General features: G+C 39.5%; 1 protein-coding gene across 3 annotated transcripts in view; it reads right to left on the reverse strand.

The window, feature by feature from the left end:
* Window positions 1-12,159: 12,159 nt before the first annotated feature.
* adamts6 (ADAM metallopeptidase with thrombospondin type 1 motif, 6) overlaps window positions 12,160-27,379 on the reverse strand; it is a 326,411-nt gene continuing 311,191 nt past the window's right edge. For all 3 annotated transcript variants that reach the window (XM_060823800.1, XM_060823780.1, XM_060823790.1), the window contains 3 exons: window positions 26,507-26,683; window positions 17,568-17,724; window positions 12,160-15,373 (listed from right to left, as the gene is read on the reverse strand). In XM_060823800.1, coding sequence (XP_060679783.1) covers window positions 15,264-15,373; window positions 17,568-17,724; window positions 26,507-26,683 — 444 coding nt within the window. In that variant the 3' untranslated portion in view covers window positions 12,160-15,263. The remainder of the gene's footprint in view (window positions 15,374-17,567; window positions 17,725-26,506; window positions 26,684-27,379) is intronic.

Raw genomic sequence — 27,379 nt, forward strand, 5'->3', positions numbered from 1 at the left:
AGGCCAGTCACCAATAGAGTCATAGAGGTGTACAGCATGGAAACACAACCTTCGGCCTAATCTGTCCATGCCAACCAGATATCCCAACCCAATCTAGTCCCACCTGCCAGCACCTGGCCCATATCCCTCCAAACCCTTCCTATTCATATACCCATCCAAATAACTCTTAAATGTTGCAATTATATCAGCCTCCACCACATCCTCTGGTAGCTCATTCCATACACGTGCCACTATCTGCATGAAAAAGTTGCCCCTTAGGTCTCTTTTATATCTTACGCCTCTCACCCTAAACCTATGCCTTCCCCCACCCCAGGGAAAAGACTTTGTCTATTTATCCTATCCATGCCCCTCATAATTTTGTAAACCTCTATAAGGTCACCCCTCAGCCTCCGACCCTCCAGGGAATACAGCCCCAGCCTGTTCAGCCTTTCCCCATAGCTCAAATCCTCCAACCCTGGCAACATCCTTGTAAATCTTTTCTGAACCCTTTCAAGTTTCACAACATCCTTCTGATATGAAGGAGATCAGAATTGCATACAATATTCCAACAGTGGCCTAACCAATGTCCTGTACAACAGCAACATGACCTCTTAACTCCTGTACTCAATACTCTGACCAATAAAGGAAAGCATACCACATGCCTTCTTCACTATCCTATCTACCTACGACTCCACTTTCAAGGAGCTATGAACCTGCACTCCAAGGTCTCTTTGTTCAGCAACAATCAGCAGGACCTTACCATTAAGTGTATAAGTCCTGCTAAGATTTGTTTTCCCAAAATGCAGCACCTCGCATTTATCTGAATTAAACTCCATCTGCCACTTCTCAGCCAATCAGTCGATCTGATCAAGATCCTGTTGTAATCTGAGGTAACCTTCTTCAACTGTCCACTTACACCTCCAATTTTGGTGTCATCTGCAAACTGACTAACTGTACCTCTTATGCTTGCATCCAAATCATTTATGTAAATGACAAAAAGTAGAAGACCCAGCACCGATCCTTGTGGCACTCCACTGGTCACAGGCCTCCTGTCTGAAAAACAACCTTCCACCACCACCTTCTGTCTTCTACCTTTGAGCCAGTTCTGTATCCAAAGTCTGTTTCTGCTTTTTTTCTTTTTAAAATATTCGGCTCTTCAAAGTTGAACATACCCTAACATCAAACAGAGTTCCACCAAAAAATGATGTTGGTTGCATGTAACAACATAAGATCACGTATGCGAGGAAAAAGTGGCCAGGGTTCGTCAGATCTTTCAAAAGTCACTGGAGTTAGGGAAAGTCCCGGATGATTGGAAGATCGCTGTTGTAACCCCCTTGTTCAAGAAAGGATCAAGACAAAAGATGGAAAATTATAGGCCGATTAGCCTAACCTCGGTTGTTGGTAAAATTCTAGAATCCATCATTAAGCATGAGGTTTCTGAATTCTTGGAAGAGCAGAGTCTGATTAGAATAAGTCAACAAGGATTTAGTAAGGGGAAGTCGTGCCTGACAAACCTGTTGGAATTCTTTGAAGAAGTGACAAGCAGGTTAGACCAGGAAACCCAGTGGCTGTGGTCTATCTAGACTTCCAAAAGGCCTTTGATAAGGTGCCACACGGGAGGCTGCTGAGCAAGGTGAGGGCCCATGGTGTTCGAGGTGAGCTACTGGTATGGATTGAGGATTGGCTGTCTGACAAAAGGCAGAGAGTTGGGATGAAAGGTTCTTTTTCGGAATGGCAGCCAGTGACAAGCGGTGTCCTGCAGGGTTCAGTGTTGGGGCCGTAGCTGTTCACAATATATATTAATGATCTGGATAAAGGGACTGGAGGCATTCTAGCGAAGTTTGCCGATGATACAAAGTTAGGTGGACAGGCGGATAGTACTGAGGAAGTGGGGAGGCTACAGAACGATCTAGACAGTTTGGGAGACTGGTCCAGGAAATGACTGATGGAATTCAATGTGAGCAAATGTGAGGTCTTGCATTTTGGAAAAAGGAATACAAGCATGGACTACTTTCTAAACGGTGAGAAACTTCGTAAAGCCAAAGTACAAAGGGATCTAGTCGAGGATTCTCTAAAAGTAAACATGCAGGTTGAGTCCATGATTAAGAAAGTGAATGCAATGTTGTCATTTATCTCAAGAGGATTGGAATATAAAAGCACGTTGTGCTACTGAAACTTCATCACAATCACCTGATGAAGGAATGTCGCTCCAAAAGCTAGCGTGCTTCCAATTAAACCTGTTGGACTATAACCTGGTGTTGTGTGATTTTTAACTTTGAAACTTTGTAAAGCTCTGGTTAGGCCCCATTTGGAGTACTGTGTCCAGTTTTGGTCCCCACACCTCAGGAAGGACATACTGGCACTGGAGTGTGTCCAGCGGAGATTCACACGGATGATCCCTGGAATGGTAGGTCTAACATACGAGGAACGACTGAGGATCCTGGGATTGTATTCATTGGAGTTTAAAAGATTAAGGGGAGGTCTAATGGAAACTTACAAGATATTACATGGCTTGGAAAGGGTGGATGCTAGGAAATTGTTTCCATTAGGCGAGGAGACTAGGACCCGTAGACACAGCCTTAGAATTAGAGGGTGCAAATTCAGAACAGAAATGTAGAGATATTTCTTCAGCCAGAGAGTGGTGGGCCTGTGGAATTCATTGCCGCAGAGTGCGGTGGAGGCTGGGACGCTAAATGTCTTCAAGGCAGAGATTGATAAATTCTTGATGTCACAAGGAATTAAGGGCTACGGGGAGAGTGCGGGTAAATAGAGTTGAAATGCCCATCGGCCATGATTAAATGGCGGAGTGGACTCCATGGGCCGAATGGCCTTACTTCCACTCCTATGTCTTATGGTCTTATGGTCAGGATCACTTATCAAAGACAACTCGTGAAGTAATTTCTCTTCCTAAAGTTTTCATAAGTTACTTATCCAGTTTTTTCACGGAGTTGTGAACACATTTATCACGCTCTCTTTTTGAAGTTGGGTCAGGGTGGAACTTACTTTTCGAAGTGAAATGGATTTGATGATGTGCCACAATCTTTCATATGAATATGAGGGAAATCCTTTATTTGGGCACACTTCTTATTCTTACCAAGATAAGTGGGCGGCACGATAGCACAGTGGTTAGCACTGCTGCCTCACAGCGCCAGAGACCCGGGGTCAATTCCAGCCTCAGGTGACTGACTGTGCGGAGTTTGCATGTTCTCCCCGTGTGTGTGTGGGTTTCCTCCCACAGTCCAAAGATGCGCAGGTTAGGTGAATTGGCCATGCTAAAATGCCCATAGTGTTGGGTGATGGGGTAAATGTTGGGGAATGGGTCTGGATGGGTTGCGCTTTGGCAGGTCGATGTGGACTTGTAAGTAATCTAATAAAAGGTTCTTCATGACAACTGTAAGGTGGATTCATCTGGAAGTGTGAACGTGAATCTGGATGTATTGTAATTATACTTCGATGTGTGCATGGGCTTTGATTGGTGTTTGCTGTCTTCTTCAATGTGCTGGAAGTTTATGATGCTACAATGTGTCAATATGATAATTTTAGAAGGTACACTTGCCCTGCAAGTTGATGAACCTGAGTAATTTCCTTAATCAGTAAATATTTGAATAAACAAAATTGGAAATCCATTTGTAATTAAAATAATTATGTATATTAATAAATAAAATAATTACATATATTTGTTACAAAATGTGTAGCAACTTTCTTTCAATCTACAACTTAGATGGCCATGATATAGAAGATACAGCAAAGAAAGAGATCATTCAGCTCAACTTACTGATTAGATCCCGAAATATTTAATGACATTAGATATATGTTTCAAAAGGAAAACTTTCTATGACATTAGGGAAAGAACAGATGGCTGGGACTAATTATAATTGTCTTTCAAAGAACTAGTCTCTCTTCTGAGCCCTCCATCTTTTGCTTTCTTCACCTTTGGCTTTTCCTTCATCATTCTACAAAAAAATACACTGCAGAACATTCTGTTATTTTCAAGAGTATACCTTGATGTGAACATAAGGAGCAAAAGAGAATTAGCTGAACCTGATGAAACAATAAAGCAAGCAGAAGCAATTGTTTAGAATGGTTGAAACTGACCAATGTAGAATTTGGAGCACACTACCTTTCATTTCTCTTCAATTTCCCTGAGATGCTGTCAGAGTCCATGTACTCCAAAGAGTGCCATCTCTTACTCCATCAATGCTATTCACATTAAATTGTTGATGGCTGAACTTCCTGTCCTGACTCCCATAATGATGACTATGTTAATGCTTCTCTCTTTTCAATATTGTATTCCCTACACTACCTCAAAACCTACACTGCCATCATCCATTACACAAAAATAATCCTCTATTTGAACGTTGTTGCAAACCTTTATCTCATTTCAACTTCGCCTTCTCCTCCACAACACTTGAATGTGTTGCTACCTCATAAATCTATGCCCACCTTTTATGGAACTCAGAATGATCAAACCATGAAAGGATTATGGCCCTGTTGTGTCCAGGTTTGCTCTTTGCAAGGACAACTCATCAAGCTCTATTTCTCTGTCCTTTCCCCATAGCACTGCAGATTTTTTTTTTCTCTTTGGGTAGTTGAATCCCTTTTGAAAGCTAAAATTAACTCTGCCTCCATCATGCTCTCAGGAGCTGTATTGTACATCCTAGCTACTCATTTTCCAGGATTCTACATATTGCATTGACACCTTTCTCAATCTTTCCGTGTCAGAAAATGTCAGTCCCACCCTGTAGGGATTCTATGATTCTATGTTTTGATGACATTCTGTTTGTGGAGAAAACCACGAGTGGATTTATTGCACAGTAGGAGCAGTGTGAGACACTTTTTCCTTCCAGGATAATCTGAAGTAGACTGGGCTCCAGTCAGGGCCAAAAGTAGTTGACATTGATCCTTGCAGAAGTGATCATTTGATCAGGGTATCCATCATTATGCAGGATAGTTTGGTTGCTATGTCCAATCTCAGCATTCAGCTTCCACAGTGAGGAGATGGCTAGGGCCCTGTTGTTGAGATTGTCAAACCATACAAGAGTAAAGTTAGAAAGATTCATCATTATCATTAACTCTAATCATCATTCCATTAAAGTTAAAGCCCCAACATACAAGTAAGAATTAATTTCATATACATCATAGTATTTAAATTAATATCTGTCAACAACATATGTTGTTCAAAAAAAATAACTGATATACATTTCTGTACACTTCAGTACACTCTGTCCCTTTCAGCCACTCACTTCTTTTTGCAGCTCCTCTCTCCCCTTCACAGCAGCACATTTCCCCAATTCCAATCAGCCTCGCTCTCTCTTAACCCAGCAGTCTCAATTCCCCAAACTACAGTCTTAATTCCTGGGCCTTAGCCTCACTTCTGGCCAGCCATCCTCACTATCTACAGTTAGTTCCTCTACTCCCTGTGGCCATTAGCTTCCCTTCCCAATCTGGGACTTCCCTCAAGAGTGAATATTCCTGGGTGTTTTCCAAATGCTCCATGGGCAATATCCACACACCACCCCTGTGTATTTTGAGTGCTGTTTGATTTACCCCTCGATGTTATTACACAGGTTAAACTCTCCTGCTTAACTTAAAACCAGCAACACAGAAAAGATTTATCCTGTGCAGTAATCTGTAAAACTTTGATTGACCGAACACAATGCAAAGTAAAAATTACAACTTTATTTATTAAAATATAACAAAGAATAATTAACTCACCACTATTTACAACTTCTTTCTCTAACCTTTCTTTTACCTTCCCTTCTATAATACTAGCCTGATAAAACTCCAAATTAAGATTGACAAAACAGCGCATCTCAAAACCAGGCAGCTTTAGGTTCTTGTCTTAGGATTTTCCTGTGTCTTCTTTTCTCCGTGTTAGGAATTTCTGCATTACAGGTTACTGACTGAAAAGGTACTTTTAAGAAAGATACTTTTTCAAGCAGTCTGTTACATGCTAGGACTTGGCAGTTCTCCCAACTGCTCAATTTTCCCCCGGTCTTATATCACAGAGCATCGGATTGTGTCATTGTTTTTTAAGATTATCAATATACTCAATTCAAACTTGATTAGAAATTGGTATTTTTTGGGGGGTATAATTTGAACTGATTGGCCAAATTCGAATTTGTTTTTGTCTCCAGGCAACAAGCTAATCAAGTTGTTCGACCAAGTGTTCCATACATAGATGCCTTATTGAGAACACTTGGTGCTGTATTCAGTAGTTCTGCTGCTTTTAACTCTCTTAAAGTACACCCATATCTTCATAACATCGACACCATCCCTTTGTTTGATAATGATTGCAAGATTACGGTGAGTGTCTCCATCATTTCCACCTGTACATTTCGCAGCATCCTCAGAAATAACTGAGGAAGTCCTAATGGTTAATCAACATAAGTCCAGCCAATATTTGTTATAGCTCTCCTTTTTCAATGTTTAGCCTATCCAATGTCTCAGCTGCCTTCACTTTCGCTATAATTATGGCAGCATCTTCTTCCTTTGGAAAGACAGATAGAAAGCACTCTCTGTCGTTTAGCCATGCCCTTTCACTCCATGTGTAAATCACATCTGGATCCCTTCAAAATTTTTAAATTTTTAAAAATTATTTACCTGTCTAGATAAAATGTTTGCATTCTCTTGATGTTAGCTGCCAGTCTGTTATCATACGCTCTCATTTCTGCTGTTTTGTTTTTCCTGACTTCCCCTCTGAACGTTTTGTATTCAGTTTGGCTCTTATGTGCATTAACAACCTGACATCACCAGTATGAACCCATTTTCTGCTTCATTTTATTCTTTTTCTCATTTGTCATCCAGGGATCTCTGGCTTTACTTGTCCCTTTACTTTACTTTGGGAATGCACTTTGACTGTATATGAACTACTTTTCCTTTCAAGACTATCTATTGTCCTGTTACAGCTTTGGCTGCCAATCTTTGATTCTGATTTGCTGGGGCCTGATTTAATTCACTGCAACTGAAAATGATATTATTTACTCTGGATTGCTCCTTGTCCTTTTCAATGGCAATCTTACCTATGACCTGCTGCTACATGTCTGTTAAATATTGTTAAAGAACTGAAAAGCTTCCAAAGAACAGTCAAATTGGCAAAGAACATCACAAGGGGAAAAGTGCTAGGAAAACTATTGGACCTAAAACTTTACATGTCCCGAGGATTCTGAAATGGCACCAGTGGGTTAACAAGTAGAAAATGTAGCACATTTATTCAAGAAAGGAAGGAAACAGGAAGCGGGAAGCTATTGGCCAGCTAGCCTGACATCTAGCATAGTCAAAGTGCAAAGATCCATCATTAAGGTGTTTAGCAGGATACTTAAGGAATCGCAGTTTTGAACAATGAGAGCCTACATGGTTTTGTGAAAGGTCTTACTGAACTATTAGATAAAGTAACATCCATGGTTAATAAAGAGAAGCCAGGAGATGCTGTTTCCTTGGATTTTAAAAAAGGTGTTTCATAATGTACCACATCAATGGTTGTTGTACATGATAGGTAGTGCAGGGAATAATATATTAACATGGATAAAGGGTTGGTTAGCTAATAAGAAGCAGAGAGTAGGGATAAATTGGTCTTTTCTGGGTTGTCAAGAAATCACTAGTGGAATGCCACCAGGATCAATGCTGGGTCCACTTTTTTTAAAAATCTGTTGGATGTGGACATTGTTGGTTGGGCCAGCATTTATTGCCTGTTCCAAGTTGCCCTTGAGGAGATGGTGATAAGCTGCCTTCTTGAACCACTGCAATCCATGTGCTGAGGTTGATCCATATCATACAGTCATAGAGATGTACAGCAGAGGTACAGAACCTTCAGTCCAACTCATCCGTGCTGACCAGACATCCCAACCTAATTTAGTTCCATTTGCCAGCACTTGGCCCATATCCCTCTAAACCTCTTCCTACCTTTTCGATGCTGTAATTGTACCAGCCTCCATCACTTCCTCTGGCAGCTCATTCCATACATGCACCAGCCTCTGTGTGAAAATGTTGCCCCTTAGATCCCTTTTATATCTTTCCCTTCTCACCCTAAACCTATGCCTTCTAGTTCTGGACTCCCCCATCCCAGTGAAAAGACCTTGTCTATTTATCCTATCCATGCTCTTCATGATTTTATAAACCTCTGTAAGGTCACAGCTCAGCCTCCAATGCTCCAGGAAAAACTGCCCCCGCCTATTCAGCATCTCCTTATAACTTAAATCCTCCAATCCTAGCAAGATCCTTGTAAATCTTTTTTGAACCCTTTCTGGTTTCACAACATCCTTCCAATAGGAAAGAGAACAGAATTGCACGCAATATTCCAAAAGTGGCCTAACCAATGTCCTGTACATCTGAAACACAACCTCCCGACACCTGACCAATAAAGAAAGCATACCAAACACCTTCTTCACTATCCTATCTACTTGCATCTTTACTTTCAAGGAGCTATGAACCTGCACTCCAAGGTCTCTTTGTTCAGCAACTCCCCAGGACCTTACCATTAAGTGTGTAAGTCCTGCTCTGATTTGCTTTTCCAAAATGTAGCACCTCACGTTTATCTAAGTTAAACTCCATCTGCCACTCCTCAGCCCATTGGTCCATCTAATCAAGATCGTATTGTACTCGGAGGTAGTCTTCTTCGCTGTCCACTACACCTCCAATTTTGGTGTCATCTGCAAACTTACTAACCACACCTCCTATGTTCACATCCAAATCATTTATTTAAATGATGAAAAGCAGAGGACCTAGCAGCAATCCTTGTGGCACTCCACTGATCACAGGCCTCCAGTCTGAAAAGCAACTCTCCACCACCACCTTCTGTCTTCTACTTTCAAGCCAGTTCTGTATCCAAATGGTGCAAAATAGACTCCCACGAGGAACCTTGTTGAACACCTAAGTCCATAAAGATCACGTCTACCACTCTGCCCTCATCAATTCACTTTGTTACTCCTTCAAAAAGTGCCATCAAGTTCATGAGACATGATTTCCCACGCACAAAGCCATGCTGACTATCCCTAATCAGTCCTTAACTTTCCAAATCATGTAAATCCTGTCACTTTGGATTCCCTCTAACAGCTTACCCACTGCTGACATCAGGCTCACTGGTCTATAGTTCCGTGGCTTTTCCCAATCATCTTTCTTTAAATAGTGACATGCTGTAGGTTGACCCACAATTTCATTAGGGAGAGAATTACAGGATTTTGACTCAGTGACAGTGAAGGTACAGCAATATATTTCCAAGTCAGGATGGTGAGTGACTTAGGGAGGAACTTGGAGGTGGCAGTATTTGCATGTATCGGCTGCTGTTGTCCTTCTAGATGAATGTGGTTGTGAGTTTGGAAGGTGCTGCCTCAGGGTCTTTAGTGAATTTCTGCAGTGTATCGTAAATTGTACACACTGCTGCCACTCAGCATCAGTGATGGAGTGAGTGGACACTTGTGGATGTGATGCTTCAATTGGGCTGCTTTGATGGTGTCAAGCTTGAGTGTTGTTAGCGCTGTACCCATTCAGGGGAGCATTCCATCTGACTCCTGACTTGTACCTTGTAGATGATGTGCAGGCTTTGGGAGTCACAGAATAGAATCATAGAATTCGTACAGTGTAGAAGCAGGTAATTTGGCCCATCGAGTTCACACCAACCTTCCGAACAGCATTTCACCCAGACCCATCCCCTTACCATATCTCCGTAACCATGCATTTCCCATGGCTCATCCACTTAGCCTGCACGTCTTTGGGCAATTTAGCATGGCCAATCCACCTAACTTGTACATCTTTGGACTGGGAAGAAATCAGTGCACCTCAAAGAAACCTATGCAGACATAGGGAGAATGTGCAAACTCTGCACAGTCTCCCGAAGGTGGAATTAAATCTGGGTCCCTGGAAATGAGAGGCCTCCATACCGCCTGGTATGAGGTTGACCCACAATTCCATTAGGGAGAGAATTACAAGTGACAGTGAAAGAACAGTGATATATTGTCAAGAGGTGAGTTACTCATCACAGTATTCCAAGCTTCTGACCTCTTGTTGATACTGTGTTCATGTGGCAAGTCCAGTTGAGTTTCTAGTCAATGATAACCCCCAAGATGTTTATAATGGGGGAATTCAGTGATGGCAACAATATTGAATGTCAAGGGGCACTGTTTAGATTGTCTGTTTACTAACTACAACAATGACTTACATGATGAGACAAAATATATGATTGTTAAGCTTCCCAATGACATCAACATAGAACAATTATTTCCAATATATATTGATAAATAGAGGAAGGAAGTGAAAGTACTATAGCCAAGTTTGTGCCTGGCACAAAAACAGGTGGGAAGGTAAGTGGTGAGGATGACACAAAGAGGCCGCTGAAGGATATAGACAGATTAGGCAAGTGGGCAAGACTTTGACAAATTGAATATATAATATGGAAAATTGTGAGGCTATGCACTTTTTTTTCAATTCCTTCCTTCTTATCCCTGTAACCTCTTCCAGCTCCACAACCTTTTGAGATGTTACTCCTCTACTTCAGCCCATTTAAGTATTCCTGATTTTAATTGTTCACCTTTTATTGGCTGTGTGTTTCATAGCACCAAAGCTCTGGAATTTTCTCTCTTGAAACCCTTCTTCTATTCTTTAGGGTGCCCCTTAAACCTATCTTCTCAACTAGGTTTTTGGTCATCTGCCTTACTATCATATTTTGTGCAGCTGATAAAGTTGACTGCTATGAAGCAAAATGCCACATATTATTACAAGAAAGACACCATAAAAAACAAGTTGTTGCTTTGAAATGTAAAATTCTTAAGAATCTATCGAGTTGCTAGTTCCAGAGCTGGCCAATTACGAAGGTGTCTCCAGCAAAGCCATCCAATTAATAACAACTGGGTGGATCAGAATCAGGCAGGCCCAGTAGGAGTGCTTGAAGTGATACTCAATTGGCAGATCCAATGCGAGTTATGAACACAGTTGATGTAGGCAGAACAATGTGAGGATTCCTTACGGTTCTCTAACTTCAATCTTCGTGTCCCTCTTCAAACCTATCTCCTTGCAGCTGGGAAAATCTAGTTCAATATTGCTTAAATCATTTTGTGAAGGAACCAGCAGAAGATGCGTCACTTAGACTAGAGAAATTCATAGATTGGATCAGAGAAACACATAGACCAGATCATAACAGCCCACGAACTGGATCAGAGGCACTGCAAAGATCAGATTAAACAAGTTCATGGACCTGAACAGAGGAGCTTTTGGGTATACTGCAACTGTATTACCACATGAGCCAAGTCCAAGTCTGAGACTGTTGTATTAAAAGTGAACAATGTTCCCATTATTCAATACCATCTATGTTCAATTCAGATCACCAAGGGAAACTATCCAGGACATCTGTGTTCAGTAGAAATTGCAGAACAGGGCTGTGAAGGTGATCCAAACTATGATGACTTGGGTGGGTTAAGAAGTTGACCTAGGAAAAATAACTTTTAACTTGGACACAGAACCTTATGGTTCAAAGTATCAAACACTATCGTTAAGTTTGGATCACTGTTAAACCCAATTGCAAGGTTAGGTGATAAAGGTATATAAATACCTGGCAGACATTTCCATATATTAGAGCATGTAGAATATATTAGGTCTCTTACAATAAAAGTACTCAGTAAAGAAAAAGAAAACGCAATGAGATAATAAATGAACAGATTCATAAATCAGGGTCAAAGTTGTGTATAATGGAAGAACTTCATCCTCAGTTTAATGGTATCCTGTTTTATTTCTTAGGTGAATTAAACAAATAGTTTTTGCTTCAAACTAAATTAATGACGTGAACAGATTGTTAAATATAGAGTTAATAATTTAGTGGAAAATATCAATTGGAAAACACTCTTTATAACCATTCACTACACAAACATTTACAAGTTTAAATTCATAAAGTGAAGCAAAATGTTTGAAATTTTATTGCCACGGGATTGCAGTAGCAAAACTAATTTTAAACTTCACCTGTATTTAACCTTGACTTGACAAATTAAGTCTGAATTAGGGATTGCACCAAAACTTTATAGTGTTGCTTCAGCTCATATGTAAACAATGCATGCATATTACCAGGGTATATAACCAAGTTCATGCTTGATGTAATTAAACAAGAAGATAACATTTGGAAGCTGCACTTTATTGATTTAAATTACCTAGGAAAAAAATCTGTGTCACAAATATGGAATATCATTTCACTGTATTCAGTATTACCTTTCAATTTATGCAGTGAATTGAATGTAGAACAAGTGTCTTGAAACATGGCAATAAATTAGCATATAATTTACAAAAAAGAAAATATTTAGTAACAGTGTACCACATTAATACTGAATATAAAATATAAGCAACTAATCACAATAATACAATGCTAGTTTTCCATTCTGGATAAGAATATTTATGTGACATTCAGTGATTAATAGAATCCATAATTAAGTGTATTTCTCCATGAAGTATGCACCTTGGGGATATATCTGTGGATAAGTCCTTTCTCAGTTTCTGTGACCAGATGCCGATAATACTGCAGTGTGTGCCTTAGGCTCTTCATTGAACTGGCTACAATGTAATGTTCTTCTCAGCAATGGCAGGCCTGTCAAATTCCTTTACAGCTTGCACAACTGGTTCTGTTATCAGTTTGAAAACTATAGAAAGGATTCAACTTTGGTATTGAGGTGGCTACAAAGTAGCAGCAGCAATGCACTGTGCTATTTGAACACATTTTCTGGTCCATTTTCAGTTTTATTCATTGAGTCCCAGTTTGAAGTTGTTTTTCTGAGTTTGTTAATTCATACACACGTTGCATTCTGTTCCCTTTAATAATGCAATCCAATATTGAGGGAGTTGTTTTATTTTCACTCTCAGTGCTGTTCTATACATTCAACTCCCTGTTTATATAGCACCAGTACCACAGAATAAAAATCCATCTGTGGAAACAAGTTTTTGAAATGTAAATACCTAATCTGAGGTAAAGAAGAATTTTTTAAGTAAAGCTCCTTGTTGAAAGGTAACATTTATTGATAAACATTCTCATGCCTGGAATATTAAGTACTGCTATGAAGGCCCTATTCTTGGGAGTGTCATAGCACACCATTCCTTTTATGATATTATTAGACCTCTCAAGGCATAACAACACCAAGGTAGACTGACTGGTTTTGTTCAGAATGATGTCCAATATCTGAAATGAGTTTGTTAAGCAAGCCTAGTGATAGGTGTCTGAACAAACACCACTTTGACATGGCCAATAGTGGTGTGGAATAAAGCTGTTTACTGTGGAGAGGTAGTAGATGACAGACAAGATTTTCATGGTGATGACTTGAGTGTGCAGCACAACATCATATATGGATTGTCAAAGAAAAACCTCCTTGGTCTGTATTTATATTAGAAAGGATTTCTTTATAGCTATGACTTTAGACCAAACGTGTGACATGACAATTTCTTATGCAGACTGCCATCAAAGAGAATTGTCAACTTGTATATTTCTGTGTAAAAAAAATCACATCCTTGCTTAGTTATTTTCATGATGTATAGTTAGCTGGTTAGTTCTTTTTATTTTAAAAAATCACATTTTCATGAAAATTACTTTAAAATAATTCCTTTGAAATGAAAATAAATGTACTCTACTAAACATTTGTTTCATTCAAAATCTACAGAATCTCACCTCACTGATGAAAAGTGCCCTGTTTTGCATGTTAATGGATTTTGTACACAATGATTTACAAATATTCTCACTTAAGATAGGTTCATTGCACTCGACAAAAGAGGCACAGTTCAACACAAATGCACATTCAAAAAGTACCTGCTGCAAACTGCAAGTTTTCAAGTACTATAGTTACTTGAACAAGTATCCTCTTTTATTATCTCAATATTGAGTCTTTAATCAAGCTAGGCCATTTACTCTGCTAGCACTGGGCTTTGGAATCATGTCTATCTTTTAGCTTTAGTATACAATACTATGTGGTTTCACATTTAAATATATTTAAGGTAACAATACATTGTCAAATCTAAACATAATGCATTGCTTAATATTCCTAGTGAGAGTATTGCTACTAAATATTCTAACATTTATATTTTCTCCTTTGCAAATATTCTTTGGCTGCATTTATCTGTTTAGCAGCACGGAAATGATTTCGAAACAGGTGTTTCCCCTTTCGAAACAGAGAAGCAGCTGGAGCATTTATTTCCTTTCTTTTTATTACAAGCTTCGCTGAAAGGTGTGCCTCATTTCAAAGTGGATATTCTGTCTTTGCATTATGCCTAGAATGGTGGTCTTGACCAGAACTGGTTGAATGGAGCCTGGTTTACAAAACTGATGCCTGTGCGGTCGAGACCACTCCAAAACCAGTAGCATAAACAAAGGTGGTTAGAGTGGTAGAATTCAAGCTCTAGACATCACTTACATGGGCAGAACAGCACTTGAGCTTATGATCTCTGGCACCCCTTACTTTATAATGGCTTCAACAGAAACATCTGTGTTTCTTTTTATCTTAAGATATCTACTGAGTTTAATGATAAAATATTTTATCAACAAGCTCTAATTTTAGTTGGCAGCAAGAAATCTTCATTGATTTTGATGCATTCCTGCATCTCTACCAATCTAATGGTTTGCTTCACTTAGATTTGTTGAATGTATTAATTCTCCTGACTGATGACTCCAGGGTAGAGGCATCAACTTTACTTTAAATTGGAAAGAGAATTTCAGTGGAAAGTACTAGAAATTTAGCACCACATACAGAAAAAGTGTGTTCCATTTTTGGTTCTTTTTAAAATAACTTATCAGTCGATATTATAAAATTTTTTTGGTCACTGTTATGTGCGATAAATAATTGTCATGTTTTTGTAGTGTATCGAAAACATCATTTCTATCAGAGTTTTTTACAGCTAGGCAAGCTGAGAGAATTATTTTCTGCTTTATCAGCTTTTGAACATATGCAGACTGTTCTCTCCCTTTTTGAGGTCCAATATATATTACATGAACTTTCTGGTCCCTGGAGATGAACCAACTATTCAATTTGTACAAGTGACCATGCATGTTCCTAACAGCTGAATGTTTTTCATGTTGCCGAGCAGAAAACTTAGAACTGGCATCTCCTCCTCTCTGTGTCCAGCACCTTTGTTTTTTTAAAAAAGTCCCACTTCACAGAAGTTAAAATAACAGCAAATTATTGTCAGCTGAAGCTGACCAGTGGTTACATTTTCCACAGGGTAGAGTTTGGGGGACATCAAATCCCATTCCTTTATGTGAATTCAGGGCAGGCACCAAGATAGAATGAACGAGGATAGTTTTCCAAGATAGAATTAACGAGGCTTGCTTCAGGTCAATGTCCTTGGCAGGTCTTACAGCACATCTGTCTAAAGTAGGCTCTGCTGCAGAACTTGAACTTCAGCACCAATGGGCAGTAAGCCACTTTGTTCACATCTTTGCATTCTATAAAATAAAAGAATGGACAGCAATGAATAAGGCAACAGAACTGACATGGTGCAACTCCAAGTTGTATATGCTTCTACCAGAAGGACTCCACTATTTTCCAGATGAACCATTGCAGCATTTGTTCTTTTTTGAGATTTCCAGGTTTTTAAGCCTTTCTGTTCAAATAAAGCTTTACGTTATCTTTTTATTTTTAATCATGCACATGTATGGTTAAATATCCCAATCCCATACTCATTATAATGAAGTCACTTTATGGCAGCAAAGATTGGAACTAGGTTTACGAAGCACTAGACTGAATCTTTGAACTCAGTACTGACTAGAAGTTGCAGAAGGAATCAATTTCATTTCTGAAAACATTCAAGAATGTATATGTACCTGTATACAAACATGTTAAATCAATTCCCTTTAAAACCAGACTAAAATTTTATCATTGATAAGAATGCATAAATTATAAAACAATGTCAAAGTAAACTTCTTCTGAAATAAAAAAGGTTTCATGATCTGATAAACGATCCCATCCAGAAATGAATGCTTTTTACTCTTTCAGATAGTTACTGATGCTTATCTCAAGCATTTCCAGTTTTCACTTTAGATAGCCTACGTTCATGATTTATCTTCTTATGATTTACTTTTGTAAAATGTACAATAACCATGAGTAGGACATTCTCTGTGGGATTCGACTAGCCATTGGTTAAAAAGAAACTTAGTCTGGAATTAATGAATCGTAAAGAATATCCACCACTTGATTTACAGATGTGGAATATGCCAAGGATATACATTACGGTCAAAACAATAAATACAAATGACAAAGTACTGGAGCTACCGTGAAAGGTGCATGAACATGCTATGTAAACGACAATGAAATTTGAAACTGCATGAAAAATGAGTCAAATGGCATTGTGGTTCAAGTTTCAGGTGACCTTGGACTGTCTGGATACTGTAGCCACACACATACCTTATAAGAAATGGGACAGAACTGTATTTCATACATTATAGTTCAGACTGGATGGTTGGTATTTGTACTCCAGTATAGTCTCAACAGAAATTGAAACAGCACACTTAACAAAGTAATGCTTCAAAGTCTGACTTCAAACAAATACTGTAATTCAAAAAGTATAATTCAAGAACCCAAACAGATGCTGAATTCAAAAGCATATCTGTCATTGGTATAAACTTTCACAAGTGTTTGAAATTTCTTTCCGAAATACACCCTTACTTCTGTCATCAACGAAGAAAACATACAAACGTTTCCTCAAAAAATTATTTTTTTAGTGATTTATTGTTAAGAAATGTATTTTGACTATTTGTGAATTACCTAATCTGCTTCAAAACAAAGCATATATTTTGCACATTCTCCCCGTGTCTGCTTGCGTTTCCTCCAGGTGCTCTAGTTTCCTCCCACAGTCCAAAGATGTACAGGTTAGGTGATTGGCCATGCTAAATTGCTCATAGTGCCAAAGGATGTGTCAGTTAGGTGTACTAGCCATGGGAGATACAAGTTTACAGGTTTAGGCAATGGGGATGAGTCTGGGTGGGACCCTCTTTAGAAGTTGGTGTGGACGTTTTGGGTCAAATGGCCTGTTTCCACACACTGTAGGGATTCAATGATATGATGTTAAATTAAACATGGTGTGTTGAAGAAACAGGTTGTAGTTCAAAGTGAGAACAAAATAACTGTTCAGTTTGGGTTTTACAGCAATCAAGCATTTTCATAATCCCAGTTGTTAAAAATTGGGGAAGTTTTGTAACTATCTGCCAAAGCAGTGTGTTCCAAAGAAAGTCAATGAGTTAAGTTCTCTGCTGGTACTTAGAACTCATTTTGTCATTTGACATTTGTAATATAAAGTCTACGTCAATTGACATAAATCTGCTTCTTTTTTACAAAATTCAACGTAAGTACTATCCACAAACTTGCTTCGTTTTGCAACAGCACTTAGGAAAATCCCAATGTTTACTAATCCCATTATTTTTACTTGGCAGAAACTTTTTTGGCACAAGTAACAGATGCATGCAATTGAACCAGCAAACAACACACCACACTGGAGCAATTTAGAAAATTCCAGCATCTCTTACCAGAAAACTTGTGGATGAAAATACCTGAAACCATTCAAACTGAAGAGATGCTTAAAACTCATTCCTTAAAATACCACCTCAACTTATTGTTATTTTAAAATTATTTTTAAATACCAACCTTCTGCATTGGTGATTGGAGTAGCATCACATTTGCTCTCACACTGTTGCATTGAGGGTGGTCGAAGGGCTTCAGGACACTCACTAGATGGTTGACCTGTATATGAGAGGCACTGGACCGTCCTCATCTGCTGGCCAAGACCACACTGTGCTGAACACTGCAATAACAAAGAAACAAAAATGCATGTTGAATAGTTAACATTTGTAGACAGCAAATAGATAATGAAAGCATGCTTAGTTTAAAGAACATTTTGATTTTAATCTTGTAATGTGCTGACACTTTTTTTTTAATACAACAATTGAAAAGATTTATTGTATTAGCAATGGAGGGATAGCAAGATGGAGGGATATGCCACTGGTTGCAGTTAACTTTATGGTGTCAGTCATCTGAGAAATATTGGTGGACTGCACATCCTTAGGCTTGATGTGGCACTGGAAAAAGCAGAAGTGACCTGAAGGGTATATTTGGTGTAATATGACTGCTGGCCTGCTATCAGATGACATTGCTTTGACGTATACCCTCACCACCAGCCTGCCTGTGATCTTCCTTTTTATATAATTTCTACTTAAACATCCAAAACAATACTATAGTGGACAATTGATGGATCTGTCCTTTTGGATCCTTAAAAGTTAATGCACTACCATGTCTGATTGATTACTTATAACAATGCCAGATGTCCATGGAGAATGCTTGTCCTTCGTATCAATGATTCATTTCCATAATTTCTCCACTAAATGTGCATACTGTTAAAAATATTACTTAATATACATCAATGTCACATTGGACAAAGTCCCCTTACTATTGCAAAACTACAAGAAAATTACATTAGTACAGTATATACCAAACTAATATGTACCGGACTATGGTACTTTTCAATCTAGAAATGTTGTTTATTTTTGATTTCTTAAAACAATATAAAGGCAATCTACTTACTGGCTAATAAATGGCATATTTCACGCATGATGTCTGATTTGAGGCTGTAGACTTATTATAGTTGTCTTAAGGTCATGATCAAATGTTTTAAGTCTTGTTGCTCAGTCTGGATTTTGGAGTATGATGCTGAACATTGACCCATTTTGGAATGAGATGCCCTGGTTTGCAGTTTAGGGGCCAGCTGACATCAATTAAATAATAATCAGCAAATCAAAAGATGGAGATTTTGAACATTTGCTTTTGGGATGTGGGCAATATTGGTAATGTAACTTTTATTATGTATTGCCAGTTGCCCTTAGGTTACTAAGAATCAACCACCATGTGAGACTAGGAACATATGTAAGCTAGACTTCTAATCTTCTAATTGAATAGAAGATTCCCTTCCTCAGAGGGCCTTAGTGAATCAGTCAGGTTTTTCCAACAAGCTAGCAAATTCATGGTGTGCAGAAATGGCAAAAATTATTGCACTTAATTTTGCAACTGGGTCATGGTGGAAATTGAACTAAACAATATCTAGGTTGCTCGTCCAAAACAATAATCGTGAAGCTATCGTAACTGCTCATTAATATCAGTGGAAATGGATGCAAAGGATTGAGCCAAATTTGCTGACTTTATTCTTGGAACTTTTATGCAGAATGGCGTCCCACTTTATGTTGTGGTATTTCAAGCTCCTGCTGTAATGCAATATGTATTTCATCTGGCCATGCTATATATTGGTAGTTCCTAATGGGCACAAATCCATTGTACAAACTGCCCTTTAGAGAAATAAATGGCGCTGAATAAAACAATTTCATTTAGAAAGTGGATGAAGTGGCTGGTGTGAGAAATGGTAACATTTACAATTCTGCTGTGGGGTAGGCTTTTCTGAGACACACAATTGAGTCAGAGGAGAAGGAGGTTTAATCTCCATCTGATCCCTGTGATACTAAAATCAGATTACTTGATATTAACAACTGTGTTTAAAATGAAATGACTTTCACTATTAAAGACTTATATCACTTACTGGGGGACTAGTTAGGCCTGTTGGCTAGACAGCGAATATGTGGATCAGATTAACACCAACAGCACAGGATCTGATGTCCATCCTGACTGAGACAGACTCGGGGCCTGCCTCCTTGCTCTACCCATAGGAAAGAAAATCATGTTGAGCAAATAACTACCAAGCTCCTGCCTCTGGGCAAAGAAGCAAAGAAGATATCACTTACACTGATAAGTGCAAAAATCTATTTCACATTACAGGTATTTGAAAGTTAGCACAGGTGAAGTTTTGGGGCGGGTCGGTAACTAGAGTGATTTAGAACAGATTGCTGCAGCATTGTTTAAAGAACTCCACTTTGCAACCTATCATCAGGTAAACTTGTAAAAATACAACAATGAACTTAAGTGAAAGAAAAACAAAATTCATACAAGAACACCAAAATACAACAAAGCATTGCAGATACTGGAGAACTGAAATGAACACAAACAGAAATTGCTGGAGAAACTCAACATATCTGGCAGTATCTGTGGAGAGAAAACATAATTCATGTTTTGAGTCCACTGACCCATCTTCAGACTAGAAGCATCTCGGAAAAGGTTGTATTTATGCTGAGGCTTGAGTTTGGGGGAAGGTTGTGGATAGGAGGCGGATAGGTGGAGAGGGTGTCGAGAGTGTGGTGCTGGAAAAGCACAGCAGGTCAGACAGAATCCGAGGAGCAGGAGAAGTGACGTTTCGGGCATAAGCCCTTCAACAGGAATGCACACTCTTGACTCTGATCTCCAGCATCTGCAGTCCTCACTTTTTCTGAGTGGAGAGGGAGCTCAGAGATAGTGAAAAGAAATGATAGACAGACAAAGGGATTGTTGATAGTAAGTCAGGGACAAAGAGAAGCTCGGGCCAACATCTCTGTCTCAGGCTTGCTGTTGTGTTCCAGAGAAGCTCAGCACAAGTTGGAAGAACAGCACCTTATTTTCTGACTTGGGAATGCTACAGACTTCTGGAGTTAATAATGAGTTCCACAGTTTTAGGCCTTGAGCACTTTTCCCCATGCTTTCCAACACCACCACACACTAGGCCTTGTCATCACATGGGCTGCTACCACACACAATGCACTGTCAGCCACTAATAATCCCCATTAGCAGCTATTCATTCCCCCAGACTGACCTTTATCTACTCCTTTGTATGTCCAACTTTTTTTCCCTCTCTTTGAGCTTCATCTCCGCCAATCATTTACTCTCCCTCCTCCTCCATGTCAGGTCGATGAGTGGCAGATGGAGTTTAATTTAGATAAACGTAAGATATTGCATTTTGATAAGGAAAACCAGGATTTACACACTTAATGGTAGGGCCCTGGGGAGTGTTACTGAACAAAGAGACCAAGGGATGCGGTTGCATATTTTCTTGAAAGTGGAGTCGCAGGTAGACAGGGTAGTGAAGATGTTGTCTGAAACACTTGCCTTCATTGGTCAGTACGTTGAGTATAGGAGTTGAGACATCATATTGAAGCTGTAGAGGACATTGGTGAGACCACTTTCAAAATTCTGTGTTTAATTCTGGGCTCCTTCCTATAGGAAAGATGTTATTAAACTTTAAAGGGTTCCGAAAAGATTTACAAGGATATTGCCAGGATTGAAGAGTTTGAGTTATAAGGAGAGGCCTTTTCTCTGGAATGTTGTGGGCTGAAGGGTGACCTTATGGAGGTTTATAAAATCATGAGGGGCATGGGTGGGTGAATAGCCAAGGTCATTTTCTCACGTTGGGAGAGTCCAAAATTGGAAGACATAGGTTTCAGGTGAGATGGCAAAGATATAGAAGGGATCTAAGTAACAACGTTTTCATGCAAAGGGTAGTGTTTGTATGGAATGAGCTGCCAGAGAAAGGGGTGGAGGTTGGCACAATTACAACATTTAAAACACATCGGAATGGGCACATGATTAGGAAGGGTTTAGAGAGATATGGGTCAAATTCTGGAAAATGAGATGAGGTCAGGTTATGATGTGGATGAGTCAGACCGAAGAGTCTGTTTCCGTGCTGTATAACTCTATGAGTCTAAAAACCTCCTTTTCCTAGCTGCCATCAGTTCAGAAGAATGGTCACTGGATCCAAAACGTTATCTCTGACTTCTCTCAACAGATGCTCCCAGACCAGCTATGATTTCTGTTTTTGTTTCAGATTTCCAGCATCCACAGTTCTTTCTTTTTTTAAAGCAAAGCTAGATAGCTGATAATGGAGACAATAATTAGTTGAAAATGGGTTGGTTGTACTGAAAGAAACTAGAAGAAAGTGAGGATTACAGACGCTGGAGATCAGAGACGAGAGTCTGTTGCTGGAAAAGCACAGCAGGTCAGGAAGCATCCGGAGAGCAGGAGAATCGACTTTCCGGGCTGGAGCCCTTTATCAGGAATTCATCTGCACTTCACCCTCCCCTGCCACTGCAGGAATTGCAAACCCTGTGCCCACACCTCCTCTCTCACCTCCATCCAAGGCCCCAAAGGAGCCTTCCACATCAATCAGTTTCACCTGCACATATTCCTGATGAAGGGCTCCGGCCTGAAATGTCGATTCTCCTGCTCCCCGGATGCTGCCTGGCCTGCTGTGCTTTTCCAGCAACACATTCTTGTACTGAAAGAAACTCATTTTGTGTCAGGACCTGGGATTGTGAGGGCAGGTAATAGACATTAAATGGGGTGTTCATTTTCTGAAATTGTTAAATTCCATGTTGAATCTTGAAAGCTGTAAGTTTCCTAAGCCGAATATAAGAACATGATTTCTTTTGTGTAAATCACATTTTAAATTAGATATATTTATACATGTAAATAAATACTGGCTTGGAACTAATTTCATTTCTCCTTGAAATATAGTATTACACATGTCCACACTTCTTTAATCAAAGCCTGATATGCTTCTGCTAGGCCATCAAATGATAAACTGATTTAACAGTCTTATTCAACACCTGTATAAAAATAGTGAAACAGATCTACAGTCTGCAGGCAAAAAATAATTTTAGATTAGATTACTTACAGTGTGGAAACAGGCCCTTCGACTCAACAAGTCCACACAGACCTGCCGAAGCGCAACCCACCCAGACCCATTCCCCTACATTTACCACTTCACCTAACACTACGGGCAATTTAGCATGGCCAATTCAACCTAACCTGCACATTTATAAAATGGACTGTGGGAGGAAACTCACGCAGAGAATGTGCAAACTCCACACAGAGAGTCACCCAAAGTGGGAATTGAACCAGGGTCTCTGGTGCTGTGAGGCTGCAGTGCTAACTACTGTGCTACCGTGCTGCCCACTGTGCTACCATGCTGCCCACTGTGCTACCATGCTGCCCACTGTGCTACCATGCTGCCCACAAAGGGCACAAATGTACTCTGAGAGTAGGCAGAATGTGGAATTCATTGCAATATAGAATGGTTGAGGTAGAGACGATTAATGTCTTTTAGTGACTCAAGACTGATGCAAATATGAATAAGAAAGGAATAGATGGAAAAAGAATGGTTGGCGATAGTTAGAATGGGAAGTAGGTTAAGTGGAGTATAAACACTGGCATATACTTTTTAGGATGCATGGCCTGTTTCAATACTACAAGTTCTATATTGTTCAATGTGAGCAGTGAAAGGTAATTATCTCCATAACATGAATCAGCTTTACTTTCAAACTCGTAGAGACAGCTTTAAAGAACTTTTGGTAAGTTTCAATGTTTCATTGATAGTGATCCAAAATAATTTTTGCTCCAGATGTATTTACCTTTACCAGAGACTTCTACTGAAAGCAAATTGTTTCAGGCCACAGGTAACTTCATAGTGACCAACTCAGCTTTTATTACCTCAACAAAATAATTTAGATAGCTTAAATTAAATGTTAATTTATTTATTGCCTATAAAAATTACATTACTCAAATGAACTATTTCAAATTCACTTTAAATTCAGTACCCATATAATTTTGGTTGACATGAGAAAATAAAAATGGCAATAAATATGAAAAAAAGCCTTGACAAATATTACAGACAATTATTGATCGAAAAATAGGCTGAAGGACAGTAATCAGTAAGTCATGGTAAATAAAACATGTTTCTTGTACTGCAGGTTGATGGACAGTGGTATTCCCCAAACATGAGTGCATGAGTGCTGAACCAGTGTTTGACTTGGATACTGGAATATGAAGAAAGGTTTCAAAGCTTGGAGGTGAGGCCAGCAGAGAGAATAATACCAATCAACTATAACCAGACGTCGATAGGTTAGCAGAGTGGACAGGCAAGTGACAGATGGAACCTAATACAGAAGACTGAGGTGATACAATTTTGCAGAAGGAATATACTTAATGGTACAGATCTGTGAATATGATTAGTGAAACCTCAGGGATTAATATGCTATGCATATGAAGATGGAAGGACATCTTGAGGGAGTTGAAAGCATAAAAAATCTTGTGCTTCATGAAGCAAGATAGCCAATTCAAAAGCAGGTAAGTTTTGCTTAACATTTTTGATTAGATTAGATTTCCTATAATATGAAAACAGGCCTTCGGCCCAACAAGTCCACACCAACCCTTCGAAGAGTGACCCACCCAGACCCATTCCCCTACCCTATATTTACCCCTCACTAATGCATCCAACACTATGATGAAGGGCTTATGCCCGAAACGTCGAATTTCCTGCTCCTTGGATGCTGCCTGACCTGCTACGCTTTTCCAGCAACACATTTTCAGCTCTGATACTCCAGCATCTGCAGACCTCACTTTCTCATCCAACACTATGGCCAATTTAGCATGGCCAATTCACCTGACCTGCACATCTTTGGATTGTGGGAGAAAACCCGAGAACCCGAAGGTAACCCATTTATAAATGGTTAGACCATAGCTGGGGTTTTGCTTTCAGTTTTGGTTATTCTTTCAGCAAATGTGGGCAGCACGGTGGCACAGTGGTTAGCACTGCTGTCTCACAGCGCCTGAGACCCGGGTTCAATTCCCGACTCAGGCGACTGACTGTGTGGAGTTTGCACGTTCTCCCTGTGTCTGCGTGGGTTTCCTCCAGGTGCTCCGGTTTCCTCCCACAGTCCAAAGATGTGCGGGTCAGGTGAATTGGCCATGCTAAATTGCCCGTAGTGTTAGGTAAGGGGTAAATGTAAGGTATGGGTGGGTTGCACTTCGGCAGGTCGGTGTGGACTTGTTGGGCCGAAGGGTCTGTTTCCACACTGTAAGTAATCTAATCTAAATGTGAGGGCCTTAGAGCAGGTGCAGAGGAGATTTACCAAAATGGTTCCGGAGGCAGGGATTTTAATTATAAGGTTAAATTGGAGAAAATGTGTTTCTTTACCTTTTAGCAAGTGAAATTCAGGGGAGATTTGATCAGGGCATATTAGATTCTGACACGTTTGGATCAGGTAAATAAAGCAAAACTGTTCCTATTAGCTGGTATAAAGACTAGAGGAGGGGACAGAGACAGAGGGAGGATGGTGAAAAAGAACATTTTCATGCAGTGAGTGGTAATGACCTGGAACTCATCACCTATAAGAGTGCAGGAAGAACAGATGATCAGGCTTTTGAAAGGAAATTATATGGGCACTTGAGAGAAATAAACTTGCACAGACACAGAAGTAAAGCAAAAGAGAAGAAATGATTAGATTTCTCCACACACAGCCAGTATGGACTTGATAGACTAAATAACTTCTTTTCATTCTGTAATAACCCTACAAGTCAGACCAATTTATACAGTTTCCTTACACCAAATACAGCTCATCTGTACTTATGTATCTGTGAAATCAATTGAAATTGGGAGAAAAATGCAACTGTGGCTAGCTGCTCTCGGTAACAAAAGTAATTGGTATGCAATAGGAGAAAGCAGAATAACTTGCAAATCTAAGCAGAAATAATGCTGTGGGGAGGTATTGAGACTTAGAACCAGCAACTTCTGCCAGGGGTCCATTCAAAATATTTTAAAATTTTCGTTTAGACACTGGTTTCTGCCAGTAAAATAAAGTTGGGGCTGTTTGTAGAAATCTCCTGGCACTGTTTCCCAGTCCAGAAGGTCCACTGGCTGGCTGCATGACTGAGAACTGTTCCTCACCCCATCCCCATTGCTCAAAATCAGATACCCATCCCCTGCCATGTGTTGATTGGCCAGCACTCCATGAAGTTGAGAGCTGATTGGTCAGTGGGAATGGCACTCAGCTATGGTAATAAGTTCAAATCAAGGCCTGAAGAAACCACATACAAGAAGTGAGACTAAGAGAGAGATCTCAGCTTCAATCAACATTCAAGATCTACAGGGAAGTCTCTGAGCCTGGTGGAACTTGTTTTTCACTTCATTGCATTTTCTTTGCTGTTCAGGCCAGGAAAGATCAGTCTGTGGCAGCACAGGAGAGTTTGTTCTATGGAAGACCATGGCCTAGTTTATGAACAATGACAGCATTGCAAAGTCAACCTGAATGCTGTGAAAGGTATCCACACTGTAGTCTGACAATGACAGCTTTCTTTTATTTCTTTTGCTACAGTGATGTGACTACAGGCGTAAGCCTTAACAAATAGCTAAATCTTTCTGTTTTGTATACCATGCACGTATCACCTCCATAACCAGGGACTAAATGAGGAGGAATTTGTAAATGATCCATGATAAGTGACCAGGCTAGATCAAAGATTTAAACAAGAAGCATATATTTTCATTGAGTTCATTCAACAATAAAATTCACAATCCGTATTAAAATTAAGAGGCACCTATCCATAAAACTTGCAATCTGGGTAAATAATCACATTAAAACCATAAAGGTGTGTACAGTTAGCTTGAGCAGAAAGGCTAACTACAAAATACCAGTACAGGATTGTAAGCTTTTAGTGAAAATCATTTCCAACAGCTAATAATAACCAGAATGATACCATTACCAGTCCCATTCCTACCCCACCAAGGGAGGTCTACCAGTGATTAACTTTATGTTTCCTTACTGATCCCAGAAACTGATTCACTACCATTTTTACTGGTCCACTAAAACTGTACAAATAGTACAAATGTAAAAGAGTGCCCTTACCTGGCCCCATTCTCCTGTGACCCAGCGAGGTGGTGGGCAGCGCCCTAAGCTGCAGCGGATCCGGGCTGGGGGCTTACTTTCACTTGAACAATGAGAGGGTGGGAAAGTCTTGCTCAGGTCACTGCTTTTGCATAAAACAATACGATGCTTAAATCCTGGCCCACACTTTGGCGTACACTGCAGAAGAAGCAAGAATGCATGTTAACCTTTCAAAACTCAGAGATTTCAACATTTCAGAAGCCAAGAAGGCTTTTTCAATGAGTAGTAGGATGAGCACTTCAGACATCAGTATTTTGCAAAGAGAAAAAGCAAACTAATTTAGCATTAAAAATGCAAAGAATCTTCTTTTAAAGTTCATAAATATTTGGCATAAATGTTTGTGCAATTGCTGCAGTGCCCTAAGTAGTGAAATGTGAACAATGAAAAACTTTCAATATTCATAAACTAGCTGCTGCATGTGACCAAATTTGATTTCTAATCAGCACTGTGCTCTACTGAAATAAATGTTGATATTATAAGAAATTAGGGGAAAGTGCTTGATTCTCTTTTGAACTGGAATATCAGACAGATTAAACATTTGATTCCTTTTCTTATCCAAGTTAACTGATTCTACTAAAATGGCAGGTGGTGTCTGTGATCCTTGGCTGAGGACAGGGTGTTGGCTGGTCCATTGTCTGACCATTGGTCCCATCAAATGTAATTCCATACAAAGGGATGAGTGTCTTTTAGTCTTGTGTTCTTAATAAGAAATCCAGCTCCATGGGCATTCTATTGCAGTATTGTGAGCATAGGTTGGCTCCTCACGTGATTTCCTCATTTTCCCTCTTCTCCTGTCTGAGTGAGACCTAAAAAACAGCAAGGTGTTTGCAGCTC

This window comes from Hemiscyllium ocellatum, chromosome 1, assembly GCF_020745735.1.
Source record: "Hemiscyllium ocellatum isolate sHemOce1 chromosome 1, sHemOce1.pat.X.cur, whole genome shotgun sequence".
NCBI lineage: Eukaryota > Metazoa > Chordata > Chondrichthyes > Orectolobiformes > Hemiscylliidae > Hemiscyllium > Hemiscyllium ocellatum.